The 18,643-nt window shown below is 44.6% G+C and overlaps 1 protein-coding gene across 2 annotated transcripts in view; it reads left to right on the top strand.

Annotated features, from left to right (window-relative positions):
• The window catches only part of GPR149 (G protein-coupled receptor 149), a 31,824-nt gene extending 13,576 nt beyond the window's left edge, over positions 1 to 18,248 (top strand). Inside the window, exons 4-5 of one of the 2 annotated variants that reach the window (XM_080604738.1) lie at positions 14,901 to 14,999; positions 15,136 to 15,355. In XM_080604738.1, the coding sequence (XP_080460864.1) occupies positions 14,901 to 14,999; positions 15,136 to 15,219 (183 nt within the window). In that variant the 3' untranslated portion in view covers positions 15,220 to 15,355. Of the gene's footprint in view, positions 1 to 14,900 lie in introns of both variants that reach the window. The other variant, XM_080604737.1, reaches the window with a different exon arrangement.
• The last annotated feature ends 395 nt before the right edge of the window (positions 18,249 to 18,643 follow it).

The raw sequence follows: 18,643 nt of genomic DNA, 5'->3' as shown, positions 1-18,643 counted from the left end.
CTAAGTATCTAAAAAAAGTCACTTTCTCCTCATTTCTCTCCATTACTCACTTTGTTAAAAAAGGGAGTCTTTCCCTAGCATTTATTGACCATGTACTTTGCTTCATTTGCCAATTAAGCTAGCTAACTGGGGAGAAGACAGCATACCTTACCAGGAAATGGATGATTATCTTAATGAGATAAAAGTTCCTCATCTTCAGTAGTTTCAGACTATAAATGCTTGATGACAGAAATAAATATAGATGTTCTTATTAGGGTACTTCCAGCTTTCAGTTCAACAAACAGAACTTGTAATAACTTACAGTAGGAGGAAGAATAGCAATTGCAGATGAGTTTTCTGTGTAGCTGCAAGTGGCGTCATAAAAGTGTTGAATTTCCACATAGGAAAGGGCATGGATGCTCAGTGTGAGGACTTATTGAGGAAAACATAATCTCAGTCCCTTTGCACATACTTGTTGAAAATATACAGTGGTTTGTCCTACAGGACATTCAAATGTATTTTTCTCACATTAAAATTCTGTATCATTTCTGTTCTACTACCTGGTTTGAAAGCACAGAAAGTACCAGGAAATTTAACAGAGAGTACGGTAGTAATAGGGGAAAATATGTTCCTCACAGAATGTGCTGATGTGCTTTTAGCTTATAAACTCCCCTTTGTTTCAGCTCTTGTAAAGTGTCTGTGTTAGAGCTGCCGAACCCGGCAGGCTGGCAGAGGCCAGGCGGCTCCGTGCTCCCACTTGCATCCCGCAGCGCGGCCGGGCGCCTTCGCAGCACAGACCTCGGGCACTGCATCCCACCGTGAGCCCCTGGGCCAGGCTCAGGCCCCCCCCAGTGCTCGCCCTCAGTCCCCCGAGCCCCCAGTTCTCCAAGCATCTGGTTTTGAGCAGCTGCTCCAGCGCTTGGCTCCTTCATCCCTTATCCTGCTCACCAGCCAGTGGGAGTGTTGTTCCTGAATATGCGCGGCTGTATGCATGCACTGCAGCTGCTGCCACCCCGGGCATGTGGCAGGAATCTTTAATGCTCTGTTCCTCTTTTCTCCCATGCTTCTTCCTCCCCAAATTACCTTGATCCTGCCCTTTCCCTGCTTCCCATCCTTCCCCTAAACATCCGGTAGGAAGTGTTGCACAGTCCCCAAATGCTTTCCCCCTGCGCCCCACGAAGCCCCATACCCCTGCAGGCAGCAGCCCCCCAGCAAGTATTTCTTTCCAGCAGGACAACTCTTGCTGGTGCAGTGCTGTTGTTTCCATCACCACTGATCTTACCGTGCAGGTGAAGCCTGAGGACCTGCCTCAGTTGTGGCCTGCTGCTGGCTGCGGCTTTTACTTGCGCTGTGCTGGTCAGGCAGAAACAGAGCTGGCTGTCACCAGCTTTCTAAGGGACTTTTTGTTAATCTTTCTCACAGTCACTTTGCAGACTGAAGAGAAGAAGAGATAGAAAAGGGAGATGAGATGTACTGTCGTAATAAAAGCAGGCTTGAAGGAGCATAGGTTCATGGAAGAAGCCCAAAGTTCTCTGAGAAAGCTCAGGAGGAAGAACAGCAGCATGCTGGAAATGAACCCGGCCTGAGCACGCTGGAGCCCACAGGCAAACCCAGAGTGCTTCCTGCTCAGGGTACCGGCAGCACCTGGTGCATTTTATCCTTTACAAGAAGGATACACGCAGAAAACACAGACCGTTCACTTCGTGTTACTTTAAAAAGCTGTGGAATCATTGAAAGGTAAACTGTAAACTGAAATAACTTCTGCTGTCTGTGCCGACCCTGTAACATGGTGGTGCTTAATTCAGGAAATGCAATTAGGCTGTATACTTCCTGCCGCAGATCACTAACGCCACGTCAGTGTCCAGAGGTCGTACCAGTGAGTGAGATTTTTAGTGGCGCTGGTTTAGAAAATTGACATAGTTTGAACAAATTTGTGTGTGTCTGTGCGTGTGTTGATTTATATTAGCCCGCTTAATTAGTTATGCTATTTTCGTAGGCATCTGCAGTGATCCAGAGGTAGAAAAACATTAATCCGATAGCATTAAGATGGCTGTGTATGGGGTGTATGATGTGCATGATGGCACCTCAGGGGGTGAGGTGCAGCCGTGTCCGCGCTGCCTGCATGCCGGCTGCACGTTGCCCCCAGGGAGGGCGGTGCAGGCTGCAGCACTTGTGTTAGCGGAGAACTGGTGGGGGATCCTGCAGCGGCTGGCTTTGTGCTCCCGTTTTGTGCTTCTCAAAAGGAACTGAGAAAAGCAAGAAGCTGAGAAAAGGACGAAGCATTGATGAATTACCTATTGTCTTTTTTTTAGCCTTATTTTTGAGGATTCTGTAATTTATTAGTTATCATTATTTAATATTGATTTCTTAGCCTTAACTTATTTATTCCAGTCCTAACCCAGTCTTGTGCTGTTAGCCAGTGCTAGTGACTGCACGACTTCCAGACCACAAAAAGTCATCGCAAGAGCAGGGTAGGAAGTGTTCTGTTTTTCATTTCCAGAAACAGTCCATACGTGCAGACTGTGTTTTCCCTTCCACTTACTCTGATTATCTTCCAATACATCTATTATAAGCTTTGTCTGTACTTTGAAGTTTCACTGATGTTTTTTAGAGGCCGCCATCAGAAAGAATTGACCTAATCCCGTGGGAGTTCCTCAGTCCCTTGCCTGACCATTGACACGGCTGCTCTCTCTGAGGGTTAACCCTTTTTGTGGCTGTACTTCTCGAGGTCTTATGCACAGTATTCTGTTCAGTGTCTAGTTCTGGTCTTAGAAACAAATTAGTTAAGTTACCTTAAGAGTTGATGGGGGGTTGAGTTCCACAGCCAGCTCCTGTGCCCCTTTTTAAGTTAAAGCTATTGCTGGTTTTGGGGGGCTGGATCTTGAACCTTGTGCTTTGTATGCTTTATTGGAATTTTACATTAAGTAAGGAAGACTGACATTTTTCATTGCTGCCAGTTGGAAGTGGGTTTACACTATCCACTGACAGTACGAGGAGCTTTGCATCTGAAGCTCTAAGCTATTTCGGAAATCTTTACAGAATGTATTTTCTCTGAAAAATATTTCTTTTATAAATATTCACATGCACTCATCTTTCCCTTTTAATTTGATCCTGTCCAAGTTTGTTTACACAAAGCCTGGGAAAAAACTGGTCTCTCTTCAGATATCTGCAATGGAAGCTTGTAACTATTAATTTATAAATATTATTTGTTATTCATCATTCTTTATTTTCCTATTTTAAAAGATTTACCTGGCTCCCCAGGGAGCAGGCACAGTTGCAGGGTATTCTCAGAATTTATATCGGAGCTGTGGTTTGAGATTTCTTGGAAGGAATCATTTTCAGTTATGCTAAAATTGAAGTTTGGAAAAATGTGTAAGGTAAACTAACAATGTAGGTGTATTTATTCACCATTTTGATTACTGGCTTTTCGATAAGACCTGTGGAACCACTGAATGGCAGAAGCACCAGGGGCTTGCATAAAAGCGTGAAAAATTCTGCGTAGGTGCCTCAGCTGGGGTAAGCGGAGGTGGCCGAACTTTGGGCAGTAGATACCTGCCGGTTCCTGGGGGTTTGCAATTTCTGTCTATTCACGGATGACCATGTGGAGTGCTTTATCAAGCTCCGTGTGACAGAATGCAAGAGAATTAGCCAGACTTCCCCACTGAGCGGTGAGATTTGAGAGCTTCATGCAGGGCGCGAATGATCAGTTGTTTATTGCAAGGGAAAACAGAAGTGCTGGACTGCAAGGGAAGGCTGACAGAGGACTGACCCCCAGCTGTACGGAAAAGGGAAATGGTGCCAGGCGCAAATACTGACTCTCCAAGACTGAAGTCTTGTAATGCCGCCACAGCGAGGTGCTGAATCTGCAGGTCCAGGCTCACGGAGCGGCCGTGTCTCCGGTATGTCCCCCTGCCAGGGAGGGAAATGCCTGGGGTCAGCGGGCACCCGGGGGTGCCCAGTGCTCTCTGCCCAGTCTCCTTGCTCCCACGCAGGGAAGGACGAAGGAAACAACCTCCAGTCTGAGCAGTAGATGGGAGTCTGCTTGCTCGTCCAGTACTGAATTCTCTTGAGAATACGGAGGGAAAGTGGAATTTGTCTGTGTCCTGCATATCGTCTGGGTAAACTCCAGATAAGCTGATGTAGGAGTGCTGCACTCTGAGCAAGCAGCAGTACCTTCCTTTCAGCAGAATGAAACCTGAGCACAGCTGAAGGGGGACACCAGGATGTGGCTCCTTGTGACTGAGAAGCATGTGGAAGGAGCAGCATGGCATAGGTGTAAAGCGCATGAACAGAACAGAATAGTTTAGATGGAAGGGACCTACAAAGATCGTAAAGTTCAACTGCAATGAAGACGTACATTTCTGTAATACTGGCTTACACATTATATGACTTTGGATTGACATCCTCCTTGTATGTCAGCATGTGAAGAGCTGAAAAATGTCACCAGGTTCCTGTTCTCACCCCTCCCCTCAAGGTCCTTCCTATTGTGTCCTGTCCACGTTTTTCTTTCTTTCTTTAGCACTTTCCAGTAAATTTACTCAGTCCTTTCACCTAAAAGCTGTGATTTTGCCTTTGTTTCGATGTGGGAAAAATGAGCACAAAAAGAAAGCCTCCATAAATCTTGTCTTGCTGCAAAGCTGGCACATGGCAGTGGCTGTGCTGATAAAATACAGACAGAGGTGGGAATACTGGGTGCAGTGCTGTGCACTAAATCGCAGTGTTTACAGGCAAAAATATCCTCTTGGGCTGCATCCTCCGGGTAGGGACATAGCTGTGTTTTTCCCATTATCACTAATGGAAGTCAAGAGGCTGAACCACATGCAGTGCCCTGCAAATGTGCCCCCTTATTTCTGTCCTACAAAGCCATCTTGTACATTTCCTCCCGGCGCTGCCTCTGCAGCACGAGTTGTTCAGAGGCGTCAGGTGGTTTTAGTCGTCATGCTAAGGGTTATATGTGGGGTTTGCTCAGTTACAGATGAAATGCTAATCCTTAACTTTCCCATTTCTCTGTCCCAAACATACCCCGTATGCTGCTGCCGACCCGCTGCAGGCTGCACCGCGCAGGGGGAGCGGACACTGCGACGGGCTCTGCCCGACACCAGCCCGACACCCCAGGCAGCAGACCTGCCTAGCTTTGTGAGCTGGGAGGTCAGAAGCAGGTGTGGGTAGGTGACTTTTAGCTACTCAAACTTCATCAAAACAGACGAAAAATTAAAACATGTTTTACTGAAGTTTGTAAGTAGCGGGGTTGCTGAATTGGGGGTCTGATCCAAAATGTCCCAAGTGCAAACATTGCAGCTTTTAGTCAGGTAAATACTCCGTTGTAACTAGCAGGGCTTTGTCACAGTCTGCACAAAGCTTTCATCTGAAGAGCTGCGGGTATTTCAGACATCCAATGCCAACAGCCACTGCAGTACTTCAGAGTGAAGCAACTCTTACCAGGACTGAACATTTTTCGTGCTGGCTGTGGGGAGGCGGGCGAGCGTGTGCCAGCTGGCCTGCGCTGCTCACTTGCCTGAGATTATTAAGGGAAACAAGGGATCAGAAATCTCTCCCTAGAAGACATTTTTTTCAACCTCTGAGCAACGAGTACCTTGCAGAAGGCTGTCCATTTTAATTTGCATTTTGAAAGCAGTAGTTTTTGTTCCGTTATTTTTTCAGACCTTAAAGAAGCAGAGAGAAAGGTATTAATCACTTTGATTCAGCTTTTGGAGAGAAGGGTGCCAGACAATATATGTGACACCTTTGATTTTCTGTTGAGGCTGTGTGCTACTGGGAAGATGGTGCTGTCATGGAAAATGCCATAGCTGGTTGTCCCCTCATCTTCAGTTCTGTGAGGAAAGAGTAACTCCATCAAGGTGATTTCTCTGGGAGAAAAGTGGCATGAAAGAAGAATGAGGCAGTGTTTTTTATTTAAGACCTATATAGGCCAGCCATAATTGAGAGGGAGACAAAAAATTGTACTTGTCATTTCTAACTCTTGCTTAGCTGCATTTTTGAAGGATACCTTTAACATCTTATAAAGTAGCAGTGTATCCCCCTTTCCCAAAGAGATTGGCTGTAAATATGTCTTTTTTTTTTTTTTGCCGCTAGTTAAGAGCCTTCAGGCAACAGAAATCTGCCAGGCTTGCAATGTTTTATAGGCTTTCTGATTTTTTTTTCTTCCTTTGACTTGATTACCTCACCTACGGGTTGCCTCAAGCAAGCTCCTTCAAGAGACTCTGTGTATAGGATCTGTTTGTGCCCTGCGGAGAGGAAGGGGGAAGCCTGTGTAAATGATTTCACTTAGGAGGAGTCAGCGCTGTGTCTCTGACTGCAGTTGGAAGGGTTTTTAGCAGTGATAAATACCCAGACTCTGTCTCACTCCAAGTACACTGTAAACACTCCAGTTAACATGGAATGAGTGGACTTGAAGATTATATTTGCTTTCCACTGTCCTGTACAACTATATCTGTGCTAACTTACTGTGGTGTTCTCATCCCATCTCTTCTTGCTCTTGGTTGGAAAATCGAGGTAGCATCTCACCATCGTCTTCTAACTCTGCTCTGAGTAGGGCAGAGTGATGTGGCCTTTGTGATGCCTGCTGACCCTGCTTGCAGTAAAACTGCAGTTAACTCTGTTGAACTGCACCAACAGGAGGAAAACTGAGAATAGAAACATTCGCCCAGGAGGACAAGGCTGAATACAGGCAGGATCCCACAGATTAGTCAATCGCTGTATTTTCCTGGTAAGAGTGACCACCATTTCAGTTTAACTTTACAGTACCAGCTGCTGAGCAGAACGTCTGTTAGTGCGGTGCTTGCAAAGGAACTCAGAGCTTTTTTCCAAGACTGGCAGTACCTACATGGAATAAACTTCACCAAGCGTGGTGAAAAGGGCAAGGCTCAGTTTTGCAGCTGTTACAAAAATGGGACTGAATGTGAGCAGATCATCTCCCATGCAAAGTGGAATTTTAAAGGACTTTCCATTGAGCTCATTTACTTCAGGCACAGCCAGCTGAGTACAGGAGTTCTGATACCTGGCTGCAGTATCCTTATCTTGGATGCCTCGGTTGCACCTTCTGTGGCCAGTTTGGTCCAAAGGAAAGTCTGTCCAGGCTGGGCAAGCCAATGACAAACCCAAGTTTTCAGGTCATCTGAGGTGAGCTTGGCTATTCTTGTCATACCCGACTGGCTCTAAATTTACTGCAGACGGCCTCTCAAAGGGCAAACCATTGCAGTAATTAATTTTACTGCAGCTAATTTTTATTTTTAGGGAAGAGGAAGACTAAGCCTCTGTTTTAAAATAAACAGAAAACACATTGTCTCTGAAAAGAAATGATGGGATCCTTACTGGAAACATTCTAAAAATAAAACTTTTCAGCTAGAGCTTGTATTCCACCAAAGTCATTGGGAATGCAAGCTCATTAGAGCTTTGTTCAGGGTACTGATATTTCTGTTTGGGAGGCAGCACGGCCTGATGGACATTGGGCTGGGACAGAGCCAGACCTGCCTTCTGCTGGTGGCTCCGCATGGTGGCTCGTGTTCAGCAGGCTTGGGAGCGTCATTCCCCTTTCTGGGCGCTCCCATCAGAGCTCTCCTATCTTTCCCAGTGACAAGATGCACACAGTAGTAGGAGCTCTGCCTCCCTGTAACACTAATGCTACCCCCATCTAGTATTCTAGGGCCTGCGACTCATGACGTTTGAAAATTAGGAATCCTGAGGGGGAGTCTCCAAACCGCCTCCTGCTTGAGCTGGCTGAGCCAGCTGTGCTGCAGCTCTCCCCTTAGCCCTGTGTGACGTCTGAAAGTTTTCTTAGGCTGTCTCAGATCCTCTGAGGCATCTCATTAGGTGCACTGGAATATCCTCCAGCCAAATTTGCTTCTTTGATCATGTAGGAATTCCAGGCCGTTAGGCATTTCCTTTCTTCCCCCAATTAACCTTTTTTATCCACTGGCTTTGCCAGTATTGCAACAGCAATTTATTGTCTTTAAAACCAAACTGAGTCAACCGTTGTACTTGAGCCACCATTCAGCTCATGTAACAGTTTTTTATCTTTGATTTCAATTGCTAACAAGCATTTTCTAGCTAAGGATCTACTTCTGGAGCAGAGTCAGCTTTGTTTGCAGGAGATGAAATATTAACTGATAACTGTGTTTGGAGAACGGAGCCATCATGCTTTTCTTTCCCTGCTCTGCAGTTGTTTGCTTCCTGGAACAACAACAAAAAAAAATTGCCAGGATATCCTGGGAAGTGTGTGCTTAATCCAGACTAGTCGATGGTCTGTACAGATGCTCAGCACTGAAGAACTGAGACCACGGAGTTTAAGGTCCTTGTAAGACAATGAATCCAGTCACACGTAACAGAAAATGTGAAATACAAGTAGAAATGTTTGGTACTTGAAATGTTAGTGTTACCCTTAAGGAATTTTCTGGGCTCCCTCTAGCAGAATAAATTCTTGATCGCTTGTAAACAACAATCTTAAACAAATTACTCTGAACGTCGAGTGCAAGTACCATACTGATGATAATACTGATAGCTCCTGCAGACACTAAAGGGAGGCAGAGGGAATGCCGTACACCCTCGGGTGGCACTTGCCAGCAAGCAGAACAAGGCTCTGCTTTGGCAAGTGATGAAATTAAAATTTTCTTCAACTGTGCTTTCAGCTTAATACCCCTTTATTAATCTTTCATAGAAGTATAACCATTTCTTGGCGAAACAGATAGAGAAGGGCGTTCTGTTCCATTTTGTGCCAGTTTGCAAGGAGAAATGCAGTGACAGACCGTACAAAAATTACCTTCCCCTTTCCTTGCCTTCACTCTCGGAAAAGCCACAGGGTTCAAATGCTTATTTTCTCTCAAGGGAAGACTGTGGGGTTTCTGGGCTCCGTGAATGGCCTCGCTAGGGCCATGTGAAGGCTGGAAGCCAGGTGGCTCTCAGTGGACCCTTTCTCCCTGCTCCGCCAGGGCCACCAGCCAGCTGCTGTGGGATTCGGTTGTGTCCTCTGCACAGGCTGAAACCTCCCCTCCCTCGCAGCATCCTCACCTGGTGGGTCTGCTTAAATTCAGCTCAGGCAGCTGGAATGGGATGGAAGAGACCAGCATTAAACCGCAATGATGACGATGAAGTTTTGCCTCATAGCAACAACTATTTTCTGTCTTCTGTGAAATCTGGAAGGTGGTGATTTCATTTAATAATGAAGGCGTTTGCTTTATCAATTATGTAGCGATTCCTCTGTTCAGAATGCATCAGCGCTCCTCAAGGAACAAGTGCATTTGTGATTTACTTCATTGTAATTTTCTGTCTTTGCTTGTTAAAAAATGCATGTGCTGGTACACGTAGTCCTCCAGTGAGAACTCCGTCCCAGATTCCAACAGACAGCATAGCCCACGGCCGTCTCTGGCAGGAGCTGTGCAGAGGGTATGCCCTGGGACAGGACGTGATGGAAATGAATGCTCTGCACAAGAGGCAGCACGAGGCAAGAGAAGGGCCAGCTCCCACTGGCAGGGAGCTTGTGGCGAGCATCACAGCATCGGAGATCCTGCAGCATTCCCAAGTGGTGAAAAGCATGTGGAAATATATTAAGCAACCTCAAAAATTACCAACTTGCTGTTTCTGTGATGCAAACCTGCAGAAAGCTCCAGAGGAAGAGCTCAGATTTAGTGCTAGTCTGCAGCTTTCATGAGACCCAGCAAATATTTTGCAGGATTCAATTAAAGCTGGTCTCAGCACAGACAGCAATTTTAGCTTACAGAATGTTTTGGATGGGGAATGCCACTTTTTTTTTTTTTTTAATGAAATATTTGAGCATTGCCAATTTGAGACCCTCCAGAACGACCAGAAATTAAGACATGAGCTGTAAAAAGGTACATATTTTATATATGTATATGTGTGTCTACAGTGAATAAATGAATACTTCTATGTATCTGTGCCTGTGTGCATGCAAAGAAAAAGTATCTCTAAGAGGACATAAAAACCAAAGCAGGCTTGATTTTCAGTCTGCTGTGTTCAGGTAGATGTCTGAGCCTTCCTTCACCTCTCCTAGGAGCTGAGAGTGAGTAAAGTTCCAGAAAGACAAGCAAGTCTTCTTCACAGGGTCAGAATCACTGAGAGCAAGACTTGTGTGTCTGTCTTAAAAACAGCTTTGTATTAACACTTTTAAAAGAGAACACATGACATAAATTGTATGAGAGGAGATAAGAAGTGTATTTCTTTAAGGAACTAGGTTGTATTTTAAATACAGGAACGCAAAGAGTGGGCAGAAGAGCGTGGAAAGAGACCAATGGAGCAGGACCCTTTCCAAAAACATCTGGGGCCTGGGCTGTGTCAAGTGAGAAGGCAGATGTTCAGAAACAGCAGAGAAGATTTTTTTTTCTATTTTTACTGAAGTTAAAATTAATCATAACCCTTCTAGAACTGTGGATGCTTTATTTTAGTGTTCACACTAAAATACTGCAAAGATGAGATCCATGACCCTGGATGGATACACTGATGGCCACTGTCAAGCATTACTTGATTTGCCTCCTGCTCCTCCTGCTTTAGAATTAAATTGTATCATAAAACCTAAAATCAGAAAGCTGAACAGTAGGTAACAATGGCAAGGGAAGATAAAATACTTCTTCCCAGGATGTATCAATGTGGTCTGGTTTGCTAGTAGATTCCCATTTATTGCCACGGATGTGTGATAAGGTAATGGGGTGTTAATAACACAGAAGAAGCAAAAATGAGAATTTAATCACATTACCAAGACAAGGGTCCCATTCTGTTCTTATTCATGGTGATTTACATTGAGAGCAGTTCCAGTTATGATTGATTTTACCTGGCCATACATAAAACCAGCAATGAATTCTTCTCTCTTTTGGAGTAACAGTGGTCTCACTCGCAGCATTTTTCCCTTGGGCTGCTTGACTGGAGCGAAGCTTGCCACGCTGTGGGACATAGCCTGGCGGGGCAGGAAGGGCTCAGGGCAGGCGGGCTCAGCGGCAGCGGGGGCTCGGCTCCCTCCTGCCCCCCCGGAGCCCGCAGCCGTCCCCCCTGCGGGGAGCGCTGGGTCTCCCTGGGGACGGACATCAAGGCCTGGCGGTGAGTTTCCAGTTCAGTGGCTCGGATCTCTCCTCCGGCGTTATTCCTGCCTTCCCCTGCCACCTGGCCCCAGGGCTGGATTTAGTGTTTAATAACCTCTGCTTGGGAAGCTCTACTGTATCATGCAAATGCTCACTTTTTTTAGTAATTAGTTGGATGTTTTTAAACTTCTACTATTTTGCATTGATGATGAATGGATTTGTTTCATACACAGGTACTCAGCTGTAGTGTGCTGAGAGATTTGTGATTGGAAAGCTGCTGCCGAAAAGGGCCGTGGCTCCTAGGGCAGGCTCCTGTCACAGTCCTGAACGCGTGGCCTTGTGATGCACTGGCTGTGGAGAGACAAATGCATTCTCTTAATTGTCAAAACAGGTGGAGGTGTCTGTGACTGAACAATATTTCTACTGGAATTTTTCTAGTTGGAAAAAGTTTTCTAGTTTCTAGGTGCTGTTTACTGGCTTCCTGCTTGGTGCCCAGGAAGTGACCCAGAAGATCTGGCATGTCCCTTTCACTTCTAAAAGTAAATATTGATCTCTGAACAGAAGACAGACTTACAGAAAGAGCCTTTAAATCTATGGTCATTGGAAAACTTCTTATTCTCCAGATGTGGAGTACTCATTCCAGCAAGCGAGGATTGTTCACTCCCCCTCCAGGTGCCTCAGACATACCCTCCGCCTTCTTGACATCCACTCTGACAAATCTGTGGTGTTTTATCAAGTAGAACGTAACCTTGCACTGGAGTAAGGAGTTCTCATTTAACTTACTTTTTACATATTCTTTAGAAATCTTTCTGCATAATGTCAGTGCTCCAGTCTCTGAGCTCGAGTACCTACCAGAAATGCAGACACGCATAAATGACCCTGTGAAGACTTTCAGCACTGATTGCAGAAGCGAGGCAGGGGCTGGAAGCGGAGATACGGGGCTCGTATCCAGCGATATCACAGTGCCCAAGAGAAACACTGTTCTGAGCGTGTGTCACTGGAATTGCTGCATCCAGGCTCGTTCCATTGCAATATCCAAGACACCAAATTTGCACCACCATGCACACTGCTTAGGGCCAGCAGGCTTTGTGCACTTGGTCTTACCCAGAGCTGAATTTGTTGCTCTGTCCTCTGGCGGCATCAGTAAGCATCTGGGATGGAAGATGAGTGGACTAGAGCTTCCTAGAGAGAAAACAGAACAGAAAGCAGTTAGTCTCACATCTCACCTGGAGGAGCGATCCTAGTTACCAGTTAGTACAGAACATGTTAAGTGCCAGCACCTCACTGTGCTTGGAAAAAAAGTGCCCTCGTCATCGCTTTGAAACAAGGGCTGCCGGTGCTCACCCTTTAGCAAGCGACCCTCCCAGACACCCCCGTGCCCAGCCCAGCACCGGACTCCAGCAGCAACCAGGAGCATTCACGTACCTGGGACCTTTGCTGGCTATGACACAGCACGACAGCTGCCTCTGTAACTGCATGCTGGAAGATGCTTGAGGACCGTTTCTCTCCGACAGACCTATTCCAAAGACTAATACAACTTTGATTTCCCTCCAGGAGGGCAGCCCAGCTCCTAGCATTTTGTCAGCCAAATTCCTTTGTCGAAGGACTGTATTAAGTCACAGTCTGGCAAGATTTTTCTACACAATGAAACCTAATTTCCTTTTCGTGCTCTTTAGTGAAGATGAGGTAATGTGTCATTTGATTTAGCTGTGTGGTTGTAAAGTTCTCCTCGTTAATATTAAGCAAGTAATTGCACTACCCAGCTCCCTAAGAACAATTTCATCTTTCCAGTACCCTAAACCTCTCTGTTTCTACTCACTTCTCAGTTTTACTGGGAAGGAAACATTAAACAGAACTGGTCCAAGTGGAAGGACTCCTTTCTGTGCCTGACTAATGCTTGCACATCTCCCTGCTGCCAGTTATTAGACCTGGTGTTTCTGTTCCTCCTCCTTTTCTTCCTTTCTCTGTTCACACTTTGCACAGGATATTTTGTTAGCTGAAGAGGACAAGACTGGAATCTCTGCTTCCAAGGCTGAGCTCGGGGCATCCCGCTGTAACTCGCCAGGGAAAGACCGGTCCTTTCTGAAGCTCAGGGTTTCTGTGGGTTGTCTCTTGGTTGCAGGTGGATGGGGACGAGGAGGATGAGGCTCGGGCTGGCAGTGTGCCCCTCTGGGCAGCAGGGAGGCACCGTAGCTGGAGAGGGAACGCAACAGAGAGCAGCGCAGTAGGAGTAAGTTTGCATTTCACATAGCAAAGTGATGTGGAGATACCTGAGGTAGATTGAACGGATCGCCAAGGAGTCCCGAAGGCAGCATAGCAACCAGCACAGAAGGGTTACAGGGTGATTCACCTTGCTGGCTGGCAGCTTTCCAATACCCTCTGCACACACTTCTCCCTGGTGTCTGTGTGGGTGCAGAGCTGGATTTTGCAGCTTTCCCTAATTTCAGTACCTCTCTGTTGTACGTTTCCCTCTAACCAGTGCAGCCCTTCCTTTGAACTGCCCTGTCTCACGGCCAGTGCTTCCACAGCCCCACAAGGAGTTTGCCTTCAGCAAAGCTCTGGTTCACTTCAGTAGCAGATTTTACCAAATAAGAAGTGTTCAGGTGCTAATTCCTGCCTCTCTCAGTAAGCAGTCAAAGCCCAGCTGTAGCAAAGCAGATGAGGATAAGGCCTGCAGTGAGGTTCTCCAGAACCTGTGTACGGTGTTTGGTAGCTTTGTGTCTCCTGCTGCCATCGACTTCGCTCTCTCCAACATGAGTCGCTGAATGGATGACCTCCACAGTTAAAAATGTGAGCCCTAGCGGCATGAGGAAAAGGGTCAGGGTCTGTCCTGCCGCACGTAGCAACTCACCACTGAGTAAGCTACCAGAGTCCATGTAGGAGCAAACCGTTTCCTCTGTTCTCCATGCAAGCATTCCCAGTGATTTCTCTGTGTAATGCCTTTATTTGTTTACAGCCTCTGAAACACTACTTTCATTGCACCCGCTAAAAATCATTACTTTGAGCATGACTTTTAGTGCTCCAGAGCTGCAACTGAATTTACTCTCTATCCCTCCAAGTCTGTGAAAATTTCTCTTCTGATAAAGTCAGCTTTGTACTAGAGAGAAATCCATATTGGTGTCTAGAGCCAGTGTGAAATGTGGCTGGCAGCAAGAGTCTGGATTGGCCCTCTGGCCGTCTCAGTAGGGACTTTGTAAATCCTTATTATAGATTTCCTACTGTTACTTATTTCCACCTTAAAAATAAACAAAAATGAGCAAAAATTTCCTTGAATAGTATCTGTCAAGCTGTTTTGGAAATTTTAGCCTAGTCTGTCTTTAGGCACGTAATTTAGTTAAGATTAATTAAAACAGAGCTCCTAAGGGAGACAGATGCTCTCAGTACGGGGCCCAGTTTTTGAGAAGCCACAGGAGATCAGTACCTCGGTCTGAATTAAGCAGAAATTAAGTGAAAACACTTTCAGAGATGCCTGTTAATACTAGCTAGAGAGGTGCCTGCTGACGGTCGTTGTCTCATTGTGCACTGGCTGCCAGGAAATGTTACGTGTGTAGACTGCTACCGTGAAGAGTCTGTGTCCATAAGCTGTAGCTGAGTCACAGTAACTTGGGACTTTATTTCTGATACTTCTTATCTATGACTCTATACTCATATATAGTGTGTATATTAGTATAACGTATACTCTATTTTAGTGTACTTTTTATAGTAAAGTACATAGCAGTAACATTTTATATTCTTTAAAAAGTCATAATGAATACCAGGTTTCTAAAATAATGCAAGGAAAATTCTAATAATTTAATAAGCTAAGCATGATTGATTATTTATAATAGATTCTAACTTCAAAAATTAGCATTAGATAATGGTCATTCTTTCTCTTTTCAGCGATCAGGTGGGGCCTTAGCTATTCCCCTGTGTGCATTTCAAGGAACTGTGTCTCTTCAAGCACCCACAGGAAAAACTCTCTCTTTATCTACGTACGAGGTAAGCACTGAAGGACAAAAAATAACACCCACGTCAAAGAAAATTGAAGTTTATCGATCTAAAAGTGTTGGTCACGAGCCAAACCCAGAAGAGTCTCCTAATACATTTGCTGACACAAGTGTTAAAATTCATTTAGAAGTTCTTGAAATCTGTGACAATGAAGAGGCCCTGGATACTGTGTCAATCATCAGTAACATCAGCCAGTCGTCCACACAGGTGAGGTCTCCATCCTTACGTTATTCACGGAAAGAAAACAGATTCGTCTCATGTGATTTAGGGGAAACTGCTTCCTACTCTCTCTTCATACCATCAAACAATCCTGACAGCGATATTAACATAACAATTCCAGACACGGTCGAAGCTCATCGGCAGAACAGTAAAAAGCAACATATGGAAAGAGGTGGCTATCAGGAAGAAATACAAATGTTGAACAAAGCATACAGAAAACGGGAAGAAGATGACAACAACAATTAAAAGACTTTCACCCTAAACATTTAAACTGATTTGACAGATGTTGCTCCTCTTGACTCAAGCTACCCTAGCAAATACAATGCCAACTGTTTTTTGCTAGCACATAAATTAATTTTATTTGGGTAGACTCTTAAATAGTTTAAAACATTTAAAAATATACACATAGCAAAGCAAATACTTAAGTGCTTTACAGCTTTGCATAGTGAATTTCAAGTTATTTATATATCTATTTATTTGAGGAACACTTGTCTCTAAAAGAAATCCTAAATAAAATCTAAAAACCAGCCTTGTTTGCTTGGCACTGTGTGGTCTGTCTGTGGGAACCTGCAGAAAATGAGGGAACAACTTCATAGGGGTGAAGTTTGAACAGGTTTGAATGACTGTTGCAATGCTGCTCATACTGACGTACCAGACTTGAATCATTTACCTGAAAATATGTAGCACAAGCCTAAGACTAACTCATTTATTTGCCTAAGCAAAGGACTAAAAGTTACCTAGATGGTTTAATTTTCTATTGCTCTGTACATGATTGATATGTAATACCTATGTAAGTGGCCAGTGTATGGACCTTTGGATACAAGTGGCTGAAATGTAAGCGTGCACATTTTGTAAGTCCAACATTGTGAAACGTAAGTGTTCTCATTGCTTGACATTTCTGTTTGCAAGTGCATCAAATGTTCATTAATTTTCTGTCAGTTACTCTAAAGTGTGCCCTTTTCTGCCTCCATGATCTCTTAACGAGTTAAGAAGTTTCTCAACCTTGCAGATATTTGCTCTCCATCCAGATAAGGCAGCATTTGAAGTGTTTGAAGAGCTGTAACATCAACATTAATTTCAGTAATTTTTCATGTTTAAAGACTAGAGCCATCCCCAAGCAAGGAATAGATTTGCAATGTTGTTTTCTTCCTCAGCTAGTACTTTCAGCAACACAGCCGTGAGAGCGGGTGTCACTTGCTGATAGCTGCAGGAGTCCCTGCGGCCCGCAAGGAACACTAGCCCCTTTTCTGCCCCTATATATTCTGGCAGCAGTCCTGCCATCAGACCTCTCTGGGTGGACCCTCACGCTTTAGGGCTGAGTCAGGAGCTGGGGGTTACAACTGGTTTGTGACTCCTTAGGAGAGGGGGACAAAGCTATTCAGGGAGGACAGACTTAAGAGACCTGACAGATGCTGACCTCGAGAGTGAGGCTGATTACTTAGATCAGGTTCCTGCCCTGTAGCACCCTCTGGAGGAGCCCGTCCCTCTACTGTCTTACGGGGAACCTAGAACTAAGTCTGAAATCAACCTAAAACCCGTGAATACTCTGTTTTGTGTCAAATTTAGAGAAGCCAAGGCTGAAACAGTGAATGGAGTCCTTAAGGCTTACATGAAATACACTGCAAAGGCTTGAAATGCTAGTGCTTTTTGACTGGGAGCTCTTTTTTTCTGAGGGTTTATCATCATCGGTGCTGCGATCGAGATGGATCACTCTGTGCAAGGTGTGGTTTTCATGTGCTGCCTTTCCAAGGTGGAAATAAGGATTCTCGTAAGATTGCCTCAAGACTCTCAGTACCACTAAGATGCTATGTTATATTTCAGATTTAACAAGAAACTACAGTAGAAGGAACAAACAATAAGTCTGTTGAATAAGTTACATTCGTAGGCATAGAGCAGAGGGACCAAATATATTGCTTTGCTTTGTGTTTGCAGCAGGAACGCAGAAAGTTGCCTTATAGCAACAGACGTGCTCACTCCAGAAAAAGGTAGCAAGGTTGTGATGGAGGATGCAGCCCATCACACCTTCTGTTTGGTCAGATGTTCTGACGGATGCATTTAGAAGGGGTTAGGACTAGGAGGTGTTGAAATTCTGCGTAACTGTGACCTTGAACTTGATCTAATTGTAGAATGTTGTCTTGCTGCTGTAATGAAAAGGAACTTTTCTTTAATGAATCTGTAAATTTGATCATGTACAAAAGTCTGATTGTTTTATATTTTACTTTAAAGTGATTAACATCATTAAACATTTTAACCTGTCTGAAAACGCAAATTGTAATTATTCAGTAGATAAGAGCTCCTTGCACAAAGCAGCAAACGCTGTGTGAGAACACTTGCTCCTGGGTTGTGTATTCAGTACGTGTCAATGTGTCTTTAACATTTTATGAAGTGCATTTGGACCTAATTTTTAAAGCACTTCTTTTCTAATAGTTTTTAAAGAAAAACAAACAAACAAAAAAAATCCAACGTCCTCTTCTGTTGTTTATCCCCTGTATGACCTTTTAATGTATTTCACTGACAGCTTGACATTTGAGGGCAAAGTGTTCGTCAATGACTGTTTGAAGGTGACTTGAAAGAGACCTCATCTCTGCTCAGACACCATAGCAACTCGCTGAGCAAAAATCCCTTGGAAAATGTGACCTGCATCAGCCCCTGGGCTTCCCCTGCTCTTAGTACTTGGGCTTTTGAATAATGCAAAGGGTAGAGAACAAGAAAGGGCAAAAGACTTTCGGAGGTAATCTTTGGTAAGCAGTATATCCAGTGGGCTGGGGTTTCCTTTCAGTGGTGCTCGTGTACACTGAGAATAGCATTAAGTTAACAGAGTTACAAGAAAACTAAATCTGTAAGAAGCAGGACCAGGCCCCAGATCCCAAAAGCCCCAAAGGATTGTGCTTCTTGAAATAAAAGCTATAGCCTGGCACTGAAATGTAAATTTCCTATTCTAATCTTGATAGAAAATACATCTGACAGCATCAAACTGTTTCAAAATGCAGTAATTTCATAAAAAATAAATGTTACTTATATATTATTTTACCTTTATAGGTTTAGGGTTGATACATAGATTCTGGAACACGATTTCACCTCCTGGTATGTATCACTATAATGACTTCCAAGATGAACCTTTGAGTGTTATGTTCCTCTCCCGTAATGAATTTTGCAGATTTAGGTGTTTCAGAACAGAATAAATTCTGCTTTTATAGACTCAGGCAGCAGCTCCTATTTGAATTGCAGTACCTGTATGTATATATGCCTGTATGTTGCACTCTTCTGTTTGTTTTGCAGGAAAAGCTCATGTTAACGACCTCCCATCCTTACACACAGCCTTTCCCCACAGAGACAGCCGTACCGACCGCGGCAGTGCCTCGCGGGGTCACAGCTGTGGCCTGGGCTCCTCTCTGGCTGGGCCTCACCCCAGGGCG

Source organism: Anser brachyrhynchus, assembly GCF_964034855.1.
Source record: "Anser brachyrhynchus genome assembly, chromosome: 9".
NCBI classification, from domain to species: domain Eukaryota; kingdom Metazoa; phylum Chordata; class Aves; order Anseriformes; family Anatidae; genus Anser; species Anser brachyrhynchus.
This window is presented reverse-complemented; position numbering and strand designations above follow the sequence as displayed.